Here is a 16,432-nt window from a genome sequence, read left to right as displayed (position 1 = left end):
ATCTTCATCATCTTCTTGGTCAAGTTATTGCAGCAGACCCCCAACACAAGTTCCAACAATATTGAATTCATTAATTTACTTAATAATGACCACAAAAGAGGGTAAAAGGGTTTAGGTGGCAAAGCATGTGAACTGTGCAGCTTTTGCCTAACAAAAACCATCCCTTTCTTTCAATTTGACACCACTAGATCACTACATAGTTCACTGGCAAGGTACCAGCAACCATCAAATTTCTCTTTCATTATATTTTTTTTAAATGTCGTTCATTAATATTTAGGTACAGAACAAATGAACATTCCTAGGATAAGAAGATAGTTTCAAAAGAATCTAAATAAAATATATTATTTGGACATACGATTTCCACCACTTGACATCGTATACTATTAAGTGTGGACATAAAATGGATAATTTTGGGTTACTTTTTTTTTTTTATCATGAATCCACTCTTGTACAATGTTTTTTTGTCTTTTCTTTTAATCTAAATAAGTAACTTCTACATAGATCAAATTTTACTTTCAGTTTTTATTGTTGTGATTTTGTCGTCCAACATTGTTTTATGTTCTGTCTTAACGCATTGTTCGTTTAAATTAACAGATCAACTTCGATTCAACTAAAGACATTTATAAACAATGTCCTCTACTGATTTGATTGAATAAATTTTTTTTTGTTTATTGTAAAAGGAAGAGTGTTACGTTGGGGTTAAGGTAAAATTTAATTAAATTTATAGGACGCGCATCAAATGAAAGTGCACGGTGGTTGATTATGACATAGACCTTTTTGATTGGAGCCTTCTACTTCTGTTACACTGCCCCCTATCTTTCTATAATTAGTGCTTGCGTTTCATTCCAGCTTAGATGAGTTCTTTTTTGTCCCTACCCAATTTTTTAAATAAAGTTATAAGCAACACTTTATAATTATTATATCCCTTTCACACGATCATAGGTGAAAGTAAATGAATCAATTATCAACTTGAGTGTATGATGACACTTCATTCCTTGTCAAATTTGAGTTTGAGTTTGAGTCTCTTCTTGAATCATTCATTATTATTCACTTGAGGCTTTTAAAATAAGGTTTGGTAAGCTTCAATGTCACATGGAAAAGTAATTAAACTTTCTATAAAGTCAGAACTCATAAAAGGGTACATTTATTATGTCACAAACAATTTTTTTGAAAAACGGTTTGTACAGTGATATTATTATTAAATTATGATCATGCTCATGTAACAGGTCTCATCACAATTCACAAGCCATGACTTCAGTTTCAATAAACAAAGATCCTAGAATTCCTCAAAACTCTCAAAAGGGCATAAGAAATGCTGTTAAAGGTGGAAAAACATCAAGCAAAGACAGAAAATTGGCTTTGCAACAAGATGTAATGTTAATATCATTGTTTTCTTCTTCTGTTTCTTTCATTTTCTTTGCTTCTAACTTGAAACTGAGATGAATTTTTTCAACTTTCACAGGTGGATAGGTTGAAGAAGAAGCTTAGGCATGAGGAGAACATTCACAAGGCATTGGAAAGAGCTTTGAATAGGCCTTTGGGAGCTTTGCCTCGTCTTCCTCCTTATCTCCCTCCCTATGTTAGTAAAATCACTCTCCCTTTCTATTTTTTCTCTTTATCTTTGAAACACTGATACAAACACCGGAACACGACATTGACACGTTTACATTGATAATTATTTGAGGAAATTAAATGTAATCATATGTGTCGGTGTCAGACATAAGACACGCCTTCAATATTATTATAGTCTTGAAATTGAGTATTTGAGTGATGATTTTTATCTTAAAAAAACTCTAGACGCTAGGACTTGTGGCTGAAGTGGCTGTGCTAGAAGAAGAAATAGTTAGGCTTGAAGAGAAGGTCTTACATTTTAGGCAGGATTTGAATCAAGAAGCAGTTTACATGTCATCCTCCAAGATGAAACTGGAGCATTTGGAAGCTGCTTCTGTGGATAATGCAAATCCAAATGATAGTACAAAATTGGATCATACTGCAACATTTTCAACTAGGCCTAAAACAACTCTTCCTGGTGAGTATCTAGTCCAATGAAATAATCAATTATGTAACATACCGATTATGATTAAGCTATTTCATAGTTGAGTATGTACATATTTGGATTGACAGTGAGTTTAATAAAATGACAGTGTGCCGCTCTGATTTTAGTGACCACTACACTTTGAAACTTGGACAAAATCACAGTGTTGCTTCACCGTGATCTATAGTACATTATGTGACAAGAATATTGGCCCTGACTTCATGTATCTCCTTTTTGTCTTACCAGATGATAAACAAAGAAAAGAGATTCAATCCTGCACTCATTCTTTCAAGAGCAGCAAGAAATCCATATGTAAAGGCCAAATGGCAAAAATTCCAATTAAGAAAATTCCAGTTGACAATAAATCACTACAAAAACACTGTGAGCCTCCTAAAAAACAGGTTTGTCATGTGTAAAAATAGTTTACAGTTTGTGTTAATTGTTATATCATTAGTTACTACAACATACTTTTAAATTGTGGTCGTGACTGCGGTTACACTCAGGGACGGATCCAGGAATTTTGAATAGTGGGGGCACTGTATACACACACACACACACACACCATTTTATATTTAAAAGTATAAAAATACATCATAATTATGTTGGATAAATAATTTATATTAATAGATAGCATGTTATACCACTCACAAAAAAATTTTCTCAAAACATAGTGGAGGCACACATCCACACAGTGGCCTACATAGATCCATGCCTGGTTACACTGCAAACCTTTATAATCTGGCTGATGCAGTCGAAATTGCAGTTGTGAAACCTTAAAACTGCCGCAATTGCAATTGCAGACCGCATTTGAAAACCATTTTACCAGTAGCTCAAACACTGAAGAATTTTTCATGTCAATGAATGAGAGTTTTCCTACTTTGCAGCAGCAGGAACTAAGGCTGAACAACAAACCAATTGCTGAAGTAAGAAATCATCGTCCACAAGGAGATGAAAGTCCAAATATAATCTCTGAAAATATTCTCAAGTGTTTAACTAGCATTCTCTTGAGAATGAGTACACCAACTTTCAGGCCTCTAAAATCTAAAAACTGTATTGAAGGAACGGAGTTTTTCGATCCTTATGGTATCTTGGAATTTGGAAAGAGAGATATTGGTCCATACAAGCAATTATGTGCAAGTATTGAAGCTGAATCTTTCAATCCAACACATACTGCTAAGTCTTTGTTTCTACTACATCGGTTGAAGTATGTTACATTCTAATCAAATTCAAACTATAGTATTATTACTTAATTTTTTATGGCCCTTATATTAATTAATTGTTTAGTTGTTCTAATTTCCTGAAATATGCAGGATTCTTTTGAGACAACTAACATGTGTTAACATTGATAACCTCAACCACCAAGAGAAGCTTGCATTTTGGATCAACATATATAACTCGTGCATGATGAATGTATGTCAAATTTTATATCTAGTGTAATCTCACTCTAAAAATTTGTATTTATTTTTTACTGTTTTCAGTCAACTTTTATCTTGAATATCAGTAATGGTCTGTGAAGCACGGACACCATGTCGACATTGATAGTAATCTACAAAAATTGAATAATTGAAAATAGCCACATGTGTTGGTCATGTCGGTGTTCAGCATGGACACATGTCGGACACCGGATATGCCTTCAATCTGAAAGTAATGGCATATTAAAAGTTCTGCTTTGTTTCAGGCTTTCATAGAAAATGGCATACTAGAAAGTTCTGAAATGGTTGTTGCATTGATGCAGAAGGTGTGGTTTTACTTTGTTTGTTTTCCAAGTTTAGCATATAACAGCATTAATTTTTTTGCTTATTAATTAATGCGGTTTTCTTGTTATTCAGGCAACAATAAATGTAGGTGGAACCTTGTTAAATGCCACAACCATAGAACACTGCATTTTAAGGCTTCCATATCACTGGAAATATGTAAGTTCTGTCCTTGTCCTTTTCAAATGTAGCTTTTTCTGTTGGTGGGAAGATATACAAAATTAATAAGCTTCTTAGTTCTTACAGCTAAATTCCAAACAGATCACATTATTAAAGGAAGTGAAAAGTCATGAAATGACAATAAGAAGCACTTATGGACTGGAATTGTCAGAACCCCTAGTCACATTTGCTCTCTCTTGTGGAACTTGGTCATCTCCTGCTGTAAGTTGATCACTTGCTTAGAATTCAATTTTCAATATTTTATAAAGGGTTAAACGTTATCACAATTCTAGATGTACCTCAATTACTATGGTGTTGTGATCGCGAGGACATAAATAATATTGATGTAGCGTCTCAGATAGGTGTGTAAATAGGTTAGGTTAGGTTAAGCTTTACAATGCTCGAGTCTGACCTACTTTAAAAATATTAGGCCTGGGCACGTTTTTAAGGTCCGGCCATTGAAAGACTGATTAATTGCACACATAACTAATTTTTCTACAAAAACTTACACCACTATTGTTTTGTAAATAAACTAACAAGTTATTGGTTAAGTGTGATAAGTTTTATTATGATATTTAACATAACCATTTAGAGAACATGAATGATCCTATTTTTAATGCACATTTCAATTATTTCATTATTTGCATTGTCTAGTTGCTGATTCATGATGAGATTTGGCCAATGCAGGTTAGAGTTTACACAGCATCACATATTGAGAAGGAACTAGAAATAGCCAAAAGAGAATACTTACAGGCTGCAATTGGAATTTCAACATCAAAGTTTGTTATTCCAAAGATGTTAGATTGGTATTTACTTGACTTTGCAAAAGACTTAGAATCATTGCTAGACTGGATATGCCTCCAATTACCAAGTGAACAAGGGAAAGAAGCAATTAAGTTATTTGAGAAAAGAAAAATTGAACCTCACTCACAATTTGTAAAAATTATGCCTTATAAGTTTAGTTTTAGGTACTTGCTGAGCACATAATTTTGTTTCAATTTTCTGTATATGTTTTAAATGACTTTAGGGATATAATTTGTATACAGCGTTACAGTTCTAGATCATACAAATAAAAGATGTACATACATGTCATCTATTCTTTAATCTCACTTTACAGCTAAAAAAAGCTTTAACCTTCAATCATATCATCATTACTCAACAACTACAGAAAGGGCGTGATTATAGGATCCTGATTTCAAATATCAACATTGGCTAGGACTGAAAATATTATTTTCTTTGTGCAATAAATAAATAGTCCCGTATAATATATTCGAATAGTTCAAAATTTGGTTCAAAAGTAAGTAAAGTCTGACTAATGATTGTTCCAGGCATGATTCAAACTCAAATTCTCATGAATGATTCATTTTTAACTAAAACTCATTAACCACTTGAGTCCAGATAAACAATATTTACGAATGAAGGTTAATTAATATTAGTTGGCACTAATGCATGCTATTAGTGTGTCAATGAACAAATGGTTGCATTCTTATAGAGTACAGAATATTACTGATAGTAGTAAGAGTACGGATGAATTTCCATATATGGTTTAACATTCAAAGCATGATGAATTGGAATTCTCTAGTTACACATGCAATGAGGATTGGTTTGTGGTCCAAAAGATTCATAATTGTAGTGTCTTTTTCTTAAAATATTGAAATTAACTCGTATATTAACCATTCAAGTACTTGACACTGAAGTGAGCAAGTTGTGTTGGGTTTTCAAGCTAAGAAGAGTGCTATAATGATTGAGAATCATTAAAAAAAACACTAAAATCATATATTAAACTACACTCCAATATCTTAATGGAACCCCAGTAATTCAATATATGATTCCTTTTGAGTATTAAGACAGACTCGTACGAAGTTTATACCATGGAATATAACAAATCAACAAAAATGTAAATGGATCATATTCTGTGCATCTAGAATTCATAATGTTGATTGATCATTGATTGGGAAAATAGAGGAGTAAGATAATAATTATTTGGCGCAGTTTTCGCCCCCTAATTTTCACGAAGTTGCGATTTTGGCCCCATAAGAAAAAAAACTACAAAATCGCCCCATAAGTTTTGCAACAGTAGCAGTTTTGGCACCCCAAGGTCAATTTTTGGTAAAAAAAAAAATAACACGTGGCACTTCACTTAAGGTGCCACGTCAGCGTAGACCGAGTCAAAATTGGCCTTGGGGGCTAAAATTGCCACATGTGCAAAACTTAGGGGACGGTTTTGTAGTTTTTTTTCTTAGGGGGCTAAAATCGCAACTTTGAGAAAGTTAGGGGGCTAAAACTGCTATTAAGCCTAATTATTTTTATGGCTTCCTAATTACTATAAAGGGTTAATTATGTTTTTGGTCCCTACAAAATTGCGACCTTGTAAGTTTAGTCCTTACTTAATTTTAATAGCATTTTAATCCCTACAAAAAATTTCTACACTCAATATTAGTCCTTACTCAATCCAAATTTGTTTAATTTTTGCTTAAACTCTTAAGTTTTTCAACAATTTTTTACAGGCGTGTTAAGAACGTTATTAAAAGGTCCTCCGAAAAAAAATATCGCAAAAATTTGATTTCTACGTCCATATTTTTGTTACTTATATCTTAAACTTTTGTAGTTTTAAAAAATTCATATTTAATTTATTTCATGTTAAAAAATTATAAATTTTAGTAAATGAACCTTTCATAGTGTTCTAAACTTGTATAAAAAGAATCGTTAAAAAATTTAAGAGTTTAAGGATAATTAAACAAAATTTATTTTAGCAGGGACTAAAATTATAAGTAAACTTTTTTTTGTAGGGATTAAAAATGCTATTAAAATTAAGTAAGGACTAAACTTACAAGGTCGCAATTTTGTAGGGACCAAAAATATAATTAACCCTACTATAAAAGCAAAAGTTGCTAATAAAATGAGAGAGTGTGTTTAAGATTTTATAAGTTCTTAACACTGTATTACTATTACTAATAGGAGCAAATATTACTTAGTCACAACCACGAATAAAAAATATTTTCCCACATACAAATAAAAACTATTAAAAAAGTAATAATTTATCCACATCATTTTCACTATTTATGTATGTGCCTAAATATTTTTAATTTGAGGTGGTGATTAAGTAAAACTCGCTCTTGCTAATAGTATTCTTTCGGATTTTAAGTGGTTACTTTTTCTAGAACACAATTCAAATCACTTTTGAGTAAACATGTCAATTAAGCCCAAATCACACCTTAACGAGAGCTGCTTTTGGATTTCACTAGTACTTTTTTAAAAATCACACCCCTTTTGAGTCTAGATATGCTCAATTTATTCACCTTTCCTATCCATTATTAAAAGGAAGATTGTTGTTCCCACGTCAAAGGGTGTAGGAAACACCAGGAAAAAACCAATATAACCTCTTCAACATTTAATTGCCGATATGTTTTAACCGACGGCAGTTAACTGCTAATGGAATTCAGGATTAAAATTGTTATTTACCGGTGTTTCTCAGCATTGTTTGGAGTATAGATAACAATTTTCTTATAAAAAAAGAGATAGTCACAAGAGAAATGTTGGTGAACTCTATTAATGGGGTTACTTATTTAAATGGTTCCGCTAGTGTTTCCACTTATATATTTCTCTCGAACATTAAATATATGATAGATAAATAGAGCGAATCCGAACTCTTTTATCCATTTTGATGGAAACAAAGTTATTGTTTTCAAAGAAGGAAGGATATATTGAGATAAAATGTTTTTTTTTTATTTTTTTATCCTTATAGGTAACTTCAACATTAGTTTTTAAGACTCTAACCATGAAGAAGTAGTTCTTTTCAGGTCCTTTCAATGTCCCTTAGACCCCCCAAAGAAAAGAAAAGAGCAATGTTATTTGAACAACCATTTATTGTGACAACTTGTTGGACAACCAGATTTTACAAAGAAATTAAGGTAGTGGAACAAAAATCAAAGCAATGGAGAGAGAAAGTAGAATGATCATGTGAGTATGAGAGATGAAGTTGCCACAAAAGCTGTCAAAAAATGGTTGTTCAAAAATCATTTCTCAAAAAATAACTCTCGGAGTGCATTTTTTTTTTTTTAAATTTTAACAACTTTGGTAGATAACTTTTGAAAGGCATTTTTTAACAGAGATATTAAATGGACCTAAAAAAAATCTCACCCCCATTTATGGCCAACTATTACTTTGCTCACCCTATGTATTTCTCGCGTGCCATATATTTTTTTGGAAAATAGTTTTCTCCCTATTTTTAGGTGAATTCGGATTATAAAATCCAAATAAATAAGTAGTTTAGATTTTATAATCCGAAAACCCTCAAATAATAGGGTGTGTTCCTTTTTTTTTTTTTTGTTCGGATTATAAAATATGAACTACCTCATGCCTAAAGTCCGGGTACGGGTACGATACGATATGAGTACGCGGATACGCGAAAATTTTAAAATTTAGGATACGATACGACTAAAATACGTTAACAAAATGTTTATGCTAAAGCTTATATGCATGTAAAATACTTGAAGAAAACCAATATTGATTAGTGTTCGTTATTATATTATTATAAAAGTCACAATTTTAAAAAAAGAATACATGTGATGAAAATAAAAAAAAATTAAAGTTTTCTTATAAACCCTATTAATATTTTCATTCATATGTTTGGATATCACATAAGCATCATTAAAAGAGCTCAAGTACTCAACACAAATCTTGTTTAATATTGAGTAATTGAATCTTCTCTCTTTTTACCTTCATTCATAAGAGGTATAATTTTAAGTGGTTATTCGAAAAACAATTTTATTGATGCATATCTAAAATTGAATCATACACATTTCCACTGAATTTTCACAACACTGTCTCACTTTTCTACTCTTCATCTTTTTAGGATATGTATCTTTAAAGTATCTTATAAGTATCCTTGTGTATTTAAGGAGTATCGATAAAATATTTTTTAAAATTAAAATAATTAATTCCAATACTTCGTGGATGCGTATCTGCGAGTATCCGTAGAGTATCGGTATCTGATACATGGGAGAGGATTGTCTCCAGTGACATTAGAGTCCAGTGAATTTACATCCCTTGATTTACAATGAGAGAGAAAGAGAAAAAGGGAAAAAGATGCATTTAAGGGTGGGGATTAAAACTGGAGAGAGTCCAGTGAAAACCTCACTAGAGGTAGGGGTGTTCGCGGTCCGGTTTGGATCGGTTTTGAGGCAAAAACTCATGCGATCCAAAGATAAAATTATATGCGGTTCAGTTCGATTTTGGATGATTTGTTTTAAAAAACCAATCTGATCCGATCCGATCCAAATTAATGCGGTTTTTGGATGTCCAAATTACAAATTGTAACTTTTTTTATTATTAATAATCTTATAAAAATATGATAAAATAATAGGTTCGATACAAAATATAACATGATTTATGAAAAATTAATAGTGCGGAATAATAATGATTGATTATCTTTAAAACATACGAAATAGAAACAAAATTGATTAAATTAAACTCATACTTAATATTAAAAGAATTAAAAAGAAAAAAAATAATAGCTTAATATAATATATTATACTTATAAAAATGGAAATATATATTAAGATATTTGTATGCGGTTCGGTTCGGTTTGGTTCGGTTTTAAAAAATCAAACCAAAATCCGATCTAATCCAAGCGGTTTTCAAAAAATGTCATCCAAACACATCCAATAATATTTGGTTTTGTGCGGTTTTCGATTTTTTTGGATCGGTTTGCGGTTTTAATTTGGATCGGTTTGGATTTGAACACCCCTAACTAGAGGGGATCCATTCCCCTGATACATATCTGATACGGGTACGTCTCCATTTTGGAGTACCCGAGCTTCGTAGCCTCATGCCAAGCCCTTTTCACACTTTTTTGTGTTCTTTCATCTCACTCCTACCCACCACCACACTACTTTTTCAAATTCAGATATTATTTGTTTTCTTCCGTTTGATTTTCTTTCTACTTTCCTCCAAAAACATTTCAACTATTGACTTTCTCGTTTACTTTCTTTGCCTTTTTGTTCCCATTTTCGCAATTACGTACGTTCCTGTCCTTCGCCGTCATATTTTTTATTTATTTTCTAATTAAAATCACTGTTTCTTTTTTGTACACTCATTGGTCAAGTAGGCTTATCGATCAATTACTACTTTGACAGTACCGGAGGTAGAGAAAGTTTTAGAAGAACATGAAGAGGTAAGTGGAAGACGGAACCGTGACACGGTGGAATGTTTCAAGTGCAAGAAAATAAGGCATTACAAAAATGAATGTTGAGAGTGGAAAAATTGAATAAAACCTAGAGAATTCAATGAAGAAAAGGTGTGCTTTTGATGGCACACGGCGGTATTGAAAATTGAAAAAGGGAGGAGAAGGAGGAGAGACTTGGAGTTGGAGTTGTAGGTTGTTTACGTGGGAGGAGTTGGTAGGGAACTGTACGGTTTTACTTAACAATGTTACTTTTCAGGTTAACAATGATGATCATTGGCAGTGGAACATACAATTTGTTCGTTAATTTGGTTCCTCATTCTCATTCACCCGTTTCGGATCTTATTTGACATAAGGACATTCCTTTGAAGATATATGTGTTTGCTTGACGTCTTCTTAGAAATCGGTTTCCCACCAAGGATAATTTATTTAGACGAGACATCCTTAATCAAGACTCTCGACTTTGTGTGAGTGGGTGTGGTGTTACATAATCGGCTAACCACTTGTTCTTGGATTGTAATTTCTTCGGAAGCGTTTGGCAGCATACTCGACATTGGATCGACTTCTCTTCAGTTGATCTCTTACGTATGTCATTTGGTTTTCCTGTGTCTGGGCAATTTGGAAAGACCGTAATAATAGGATTTTTAACCAAAAGGAGGACTCTATTCATAATCCAGTGGATAAAGTCAAGCTTCTATCATATTGATGGCTGAAGGCAAAATACGTCAATAAAATTTTAAATACAATAAAAATACATTTTGGTAATTATACTCAAAAACAAGTTTGACTCAAACTATTTAAGTAACATAGATTAATATGCATACACGAATGTATTTGAACATAAATCAATCTACATACATCTTATATTAAATCAAAGTTAATTTTTTTAAAATAAATTATATTAAACTCAATTTTCGTCACCGTTTGTTAAAAAAAAAAAAGAATTTGTCACCGTATAACCAAACACACTATAAAAACATTGCTTTCTTTTGTTTAAATTTCTTTTTACTATTATATGAACAAAACTTATTTGGACACGACACTTAGTGAAATATGTTTTGGCATTTACACAAATGAAAAAGGCATTGCTACTAAATGGAAATCCTTATATTTTTTTCTTCATTTTTTGTTTTTGTGTTCAGACATTTTTTATTTAGGATTGTCACAGTAAGACTTATTCTTACTCAGGGTCGGTTCTAAATTTTTTGGTGTCCTAGACGAAATAATAAAATTTTTCCCTTTTAATTATTCTGATATTTTTCTTCTTGTATTTTTTGTTGCAAAAGATTTATTTATAATTAAAGTTCTCTAAAAATATATTTTTGAAGAGAATGTGTGTCTCTATAAATATATATGTAAAAATCATAATTTTGGTACCGTAGAAAAATAATGTTTTGAGTTGTCGCCCGTATAGCCCACCCTCGGAGCCACCCTACTATACTACATATTTATGAGGAAGTGTGCATTCTTTCTCTTTTCTTCTAGAATTCAAGTTCACCCATTTCTTAGCGCCACCGAAATTGATGAATATCCAATCCAAGATATTTCAATATCAGATCCGAATTGACCAAATTATTGTTTTGTCAAGCAAGAAAAGGTAAACTGTTATATAAATACCATCCACACACGTACACAACTAGTTTTTACACCCGTGCAACGCACGGGCGAAAAGAGTTTTATTGTGGCATTAACAAAATATTATTCTGAACGTACCACCAAAATAAAAACATATAATGCACTTCTTAGACAAATCAGATGTTGTTGTCATCATCAAAATGAAGATGCCATTATTTGACATATAGTTCAATTTAATTTAAAGCAATTACATAACCTTGACCAATAATGATTAAATGACTACATAATTTAAAAGTAACATCAAAAAGTTGTGAACGCTTGGAATCACAATTAATACAAAAGAGCAATATTATAAGAGACCGAAAATAGGGTGAAAGTGTGGGTATTTGAATTTTGAGTTTGAATTGTGAGTGGAGTTTGTCTTGTAATTTAATTGAGTGGAGTCTGTGACTTTAACATTAATACAATTGTTAATCACAACATTATTTATCACTACAATATAAATAGAAACATAAACTAAATACCTATAGCCCCTCATGTTTGAAGAATATGAAATTTTGGACTTAAATCGTATACTTGTAGCCCCCCATGTTTAAGGAATATAAAATTTTAAACTACCATCAAATACTTACAGCCCCCATGTATAAGAAATATTGATTTGTTTGAGGTTATTATTGAAAAATAGAGTGTTTGTATATTATTAAGAGAGTGAAAGACCGAAAATACATTGTCCAGAGGAAGATTTTGTAAGTCTCTCGTACAGTGTTTTACATATTGTTTTTTTTTTTTTATCCAGGGCCATGATTTATATCTATTTTGCATATTTTCCTCAATATTTAGTTAACTTAATCATATAATTGATTTAGGGAATATAAAATTTTCAACTACCATCAAATACATATAGACCCCCATGTATAAGAAATATTGATTTGTTTGAGGTTTGCATTGCAAAATAGGGAGTGTTTGTATATTATTGAGAGTGGAAAACTAAAAATACATTGTCCATAGGAAGATTTTGCAAGTCTTCCGTGTAGTGTTTGACATCTTTTTTTATTTTTTATCCAAGGCCATGAATTTATAAGGATTTTTCATATTTTCTTCAATATTTAGTTAACTTAATCATATAATTGATTCACAGAATATAAAATTTTGAACTACCATCAAATACTTATAGACCTCATGTATAAGAAATATTGCTTTGTTTGAGGTTAGCATTGCAAAATAGTGTTTGTATATTATTGAGAGTAGAAGACTGAAAATACATTGTCCATATGAAGATTTTGCAAGTCTCCCGTGTAGTGATTTACATCTTTTTTTTTTATATTTTATCGAGGGTCATGAATTTATATCCATTTTGCATATTTTCTTCAATATTTAGTTAACTCAATCATATAATTGAAGAAGAGACTTATAAATTTACAGCGATATGAAACACAAAATCAATTATACAATTATGAATATCAATTATACAATTATGAATAAGAACAACACAATTTTGGTTTAAAAATTAATCATAATCTATACATAAACTTGTTGTAACTATATTACTGGACGTGTTTTTAAGAACACATCAAAGTAACTCAAATTAACTTATCCGTAATAAAAGGTGAATAGAACTTGCATCCACTTTTGCAAAACTCTAGTTGCAAACTCATGTGACTCATCTTGCTTTAAACCATAAAATTCCCCACATGATGATTTGGTAAGTCCTCTTCAATTCAACAACTTTGTGCACCTGCAGAGTAATAAGAACACAACTTGATGACATGTGTCTATCAAATGCAGTTATTACATACTCATTGCCGAGGAAACTAAGATTTAGAAATCTTATAAAGGTTCTAATAAGGATTTACTCAGATTAATAGGGGTAAATTTATTAGAAGAACAAAAGGGATAAATTTTGAGTGTTGCACGAGACAATTAAATCTTGTTTTAAGTATTTTGACAAATATAAAACTTTAGTATTAAATCAAATACCTATATCCCGTGTTTAAAGATGCGATTGACTAATTCTTATAGATTGTATTGCAGATTATCTATATATCCCCTTGCATAGTCAAAACATCTCTATCCACAAAAACGCTAACTAAATAAAATAAACATATGTTATATCATTGGCTAGTGTCTAATGATGTTCCAGCAAGGTTAAGTTCATTGCAAGCTTCAAATCTAAGTGGCTTGCATCTATATCGGTATCAAAATAAAGCTTTCAAAAAATCAAAGAATATCAGACACATACAAATGGCTAACACATACAAATGTCATGATGCTTAGGTCTAACAATGAAGTAAAAGTCAAGTTGAAGGAAAAAAGATATTAATATTATTTAGTTTTGAAATCCTACAAACACGGGATAAACTTGATTTTTAATTAATTATGCAAACACCTATTTACAAAATTGGAAATGTTGGAACAAATAGCATAGTAGTTGGCTAAAGCTTAAGCATCATAACCAATATAAAATGCATCAATAATCTCACAACTAACCTGTTTTGGACAAAAACAATTTCAATGTTATTTAAAACCTTCAAACAGTTTCCACTATTAAGCACATGAACTTATACAGAGCAAGTTTTAATAATGAACATATACAGAGCAACTTTTGACAACAACAGAGAGTGGTTCTATAAATTGAACACGGACATGGATCAAGAATCAATCAACGAAAAAATGGATTTGGAATTTTTACCACTGCCGCATGTTGTGCTAGCAACCTCATTCATTCCCATCGATAGATTTGTCTACTTGTATAAGAACACCAATATATAAAAAAAAAACAAAGAAAACATAAAGGTATTGATTAACAGAGAGCAAAACGTGACAAAAGAAAAAATTGAGGGAGAGAAACGTTTACCGTTGGAACATGATTGCAAATTTCTATATGATAATCAATACCTAAAGTTTTATGAGATATTCTATATGATAATTTTTTAGAAAAGCAAAAGGGGTAAAATTTGAGTTTCAAAATTCAAATCATCTTACCAATGCAGTCTAGATGAAGTGAGTCATGTCCCTATCCTGATTTAATCTGCAGAAAAATGATGAAAAAAGTCATTGAGACTGGTGGCATTCTACAAAAGTTTGTCAGTATTGTTTTGGCATGTATTGTGTGTCGGTTGACTTTAAAAGTTCTAATTTCACATGATTTAGCAACAAAAGCTAGCTTCTTCTAATACAAATGATTTGAAATTAACAACTTAAGCGTTCTTGGCTTAAAATGTGCAGATAAAAAAAAAACTATATCGTACAACACAATGTCAAATATGATTGCAAGTTCTTTTTAAACTATTAAAAAGAATTATAAGAAAATATATTCATAATAAGTCCATCTTGTAGCTTATCATTTCAGTTAGTTCTATTTTCAACAATTACCACACTTCAGTTATGAATAATTAGTAATCAGTAATTACACTACACTTGATTAGAAGATATTTTTATGGAAAATTCATCAAACAAACAAACAAATCTTTCAAGTTCACTCTAATCAATAATAGTGGCATGAGCAAATCATAACAAAAACACATTAAAATGGCCATATTCAATTTTAAATTTGCATTAAAAACTTATCTTATGGGATGACAACCACATCAAATTCAATTTTCTGTTGATTGTCAACTTGCAATTAGATAAAAAATTGTAAACAAAAATAAAGACTTCTAAATCTTTTCTCATTAGTTAGTTTTATCCCTAATCATCACTGATAACAAAAAAATAAACCTAAAATAAGAAATGAAGTTACCTTCATTATCTCATATACAGATCTTGTGTAACACTTCAAAATATGTGCAAACAACTTTATGATGCTCATAAGTAGCTTCTAGCTTCTTTTCAGACTTTCCAAAAACAAAATAACGAAACTACAAAGATTAGCACAAGTAATTCAAGAAATTAGTGATAATGAAGCAAAATTGTCCCAAAAAATTCAAAAACAATAACAACAATTAAAAAAAATATCAGTGGACAATACAAAATTAAGACGAAAATGATCATTATTATTCTTTACAATATTAATGATTTCAGATGTGAATGAAATAGAGCTATGTTACAGATAAAAGTTAAGGTTTGTAAGTTGAATGGTCAAATATGAGTAGGATAATGAAATAAAGTGGCTTACCCGTAAAGAAGAAGAGCTCCAGTGCAGTGAGTTGGTCTCTTGCAGTGCTAGAACGAAAAACAACATTGATGAAAAGGAAGAAGAAGTCGGTGGGGAAGAAGGAAGGAACCGTGAAAGAGGAAAAATAAATCAACCAAAAGAGAAAGAGATGTTTGTTTGAGTTTTGAGAGGGGAGGTTGAATCTGAGAGAGGAAATAGAAAGTGGTGAGAGGTTTTAGCCTTGATTTGAGGAAAATTTTGATTTCAAAGTGAAAGGGGGTGAGACTGAGAGAGAGAGAGGTCGTGGAAGAGAAGAGAGAGTTTAGGAGAAATGGTTGGATGATTTCTGATTGATAGATGGATTGAGGAGAGAGAAATGAAAGAATAAATGTTATTTTAATGTTGAATAAGAATAAAGGAGAAAAAGTAGGAGGGAGGAATAAAGGGTTTGAAAAAATTTGAATAGAAAAAGTAGGAGGGAAAAAAGGGTTTGAGAAAATTTGAATTTTGAATTTTGAATTGAAGAGGGAAAGTGTGTGATAATAATATTTTATTGTTTGTTTTGTGTCAATGCTTAAAATGGCAAAAATAAAAATAGTTTTTTAATGATGATGTGACATTAGAGGGGTTGA

At 31.2% G+C, this 16,432-nt stretch overlaps 1 protein-coding gene and 1 long non-coding RNA gene across 12 annotated transcripts; one reads left to right on the top strand and one right to left on the bottom strand.

Annotated features, from left to right (window-relative positions):
• The first annotated feature begins 852 nt into the window (after positions 1–852).
• On the top strand, positions 853–5,052 carry LOC146942051 (uncharacterized). 9 transcript variants are annotated; one of them, XM_085756007.1, is made up of 11 exons: positions 853–1,075; positions 1,227–1,371; positions 1,463–1,579; positions 1,798–2,029; positions 2,282–2,436; positions 2,923–3,239; positions 3,346–3,445; positions 3,714–3,773; positions 3,865–3,948; positions 4,027–4,170; positions 4,636–5,052. In XM_085756007.1, exons 2-11 carry the CDS (start codon positions 1,249–1,251, stop codon positions 4,933–4,935), a joined length of 1,632 nt encoding a protein of 543 aa, XP_085612133.1. In that variant the 5' UTR covers positions 853–1,075; positions 1,227–1,248; the 3' UTR covers positions 4,936–5,052. The 9 variants fall into 9 exon arrangements, with proteins under 9 accessions (XP_085612133.1, XP_085612134.1, XP_085612132.1 ...); XM_085756008.1 differs by having other exon boundaries at positions 2,920–3,239; positions 4,036–4,170; XM_085756006.1 differs by having other exon boundaries at positions 2,920–3,239.
• An 8,070-nt stretch (positions 5,053–13,122) lies between these two features.
• On the bottom strand, positions 13,123–16,361 carry LOC146942050 (uncharacterized). 3 transcript variants are annotated; one of them, XR_015032563.1, is made up of 5 exons: positions 15,822–16,271; positions 15,447–15,564; positions 14,690–14,735; positions 14,397–14,448; positions 13,123–13,442 (listed from the first exon to the last, which is right to left on the bottom strand). It is a non-coding gene; the product is annotated as an uncharacterized LOC146942050 (long non-coding RNA). The 3 variants fall into 3 exon arrangements; XR_015032562.1 differs by having other exon boundaries at positions 14,397–14,735; positions 15,822–16,361; XR_015032561.1 differs by having other exon boundaries at positions 13,123–14,735; positions 15,822–16,243.
• Positions 16,362–16,432: the final 71 nt, after the last annotated feature.

This window comes from Medicago sativa, chromosome 3, assembly GCF_051527215.1.
Source record: "Medicago sativa cultivar Bolivia chromosome 3, Bolivia_mono, whole genome shotgun sequence".
Classification (NCBI taxonomy): domain Eukaryota; kingdom Viridiplantae; phylum Streptophyta; class Magnoliopsida; order Fabales; family Fabaceae; genus Medicago; species Medicago sativa.
This window is presented reverse-complemented; position numbering and strand designations above follow the sequence as displayed.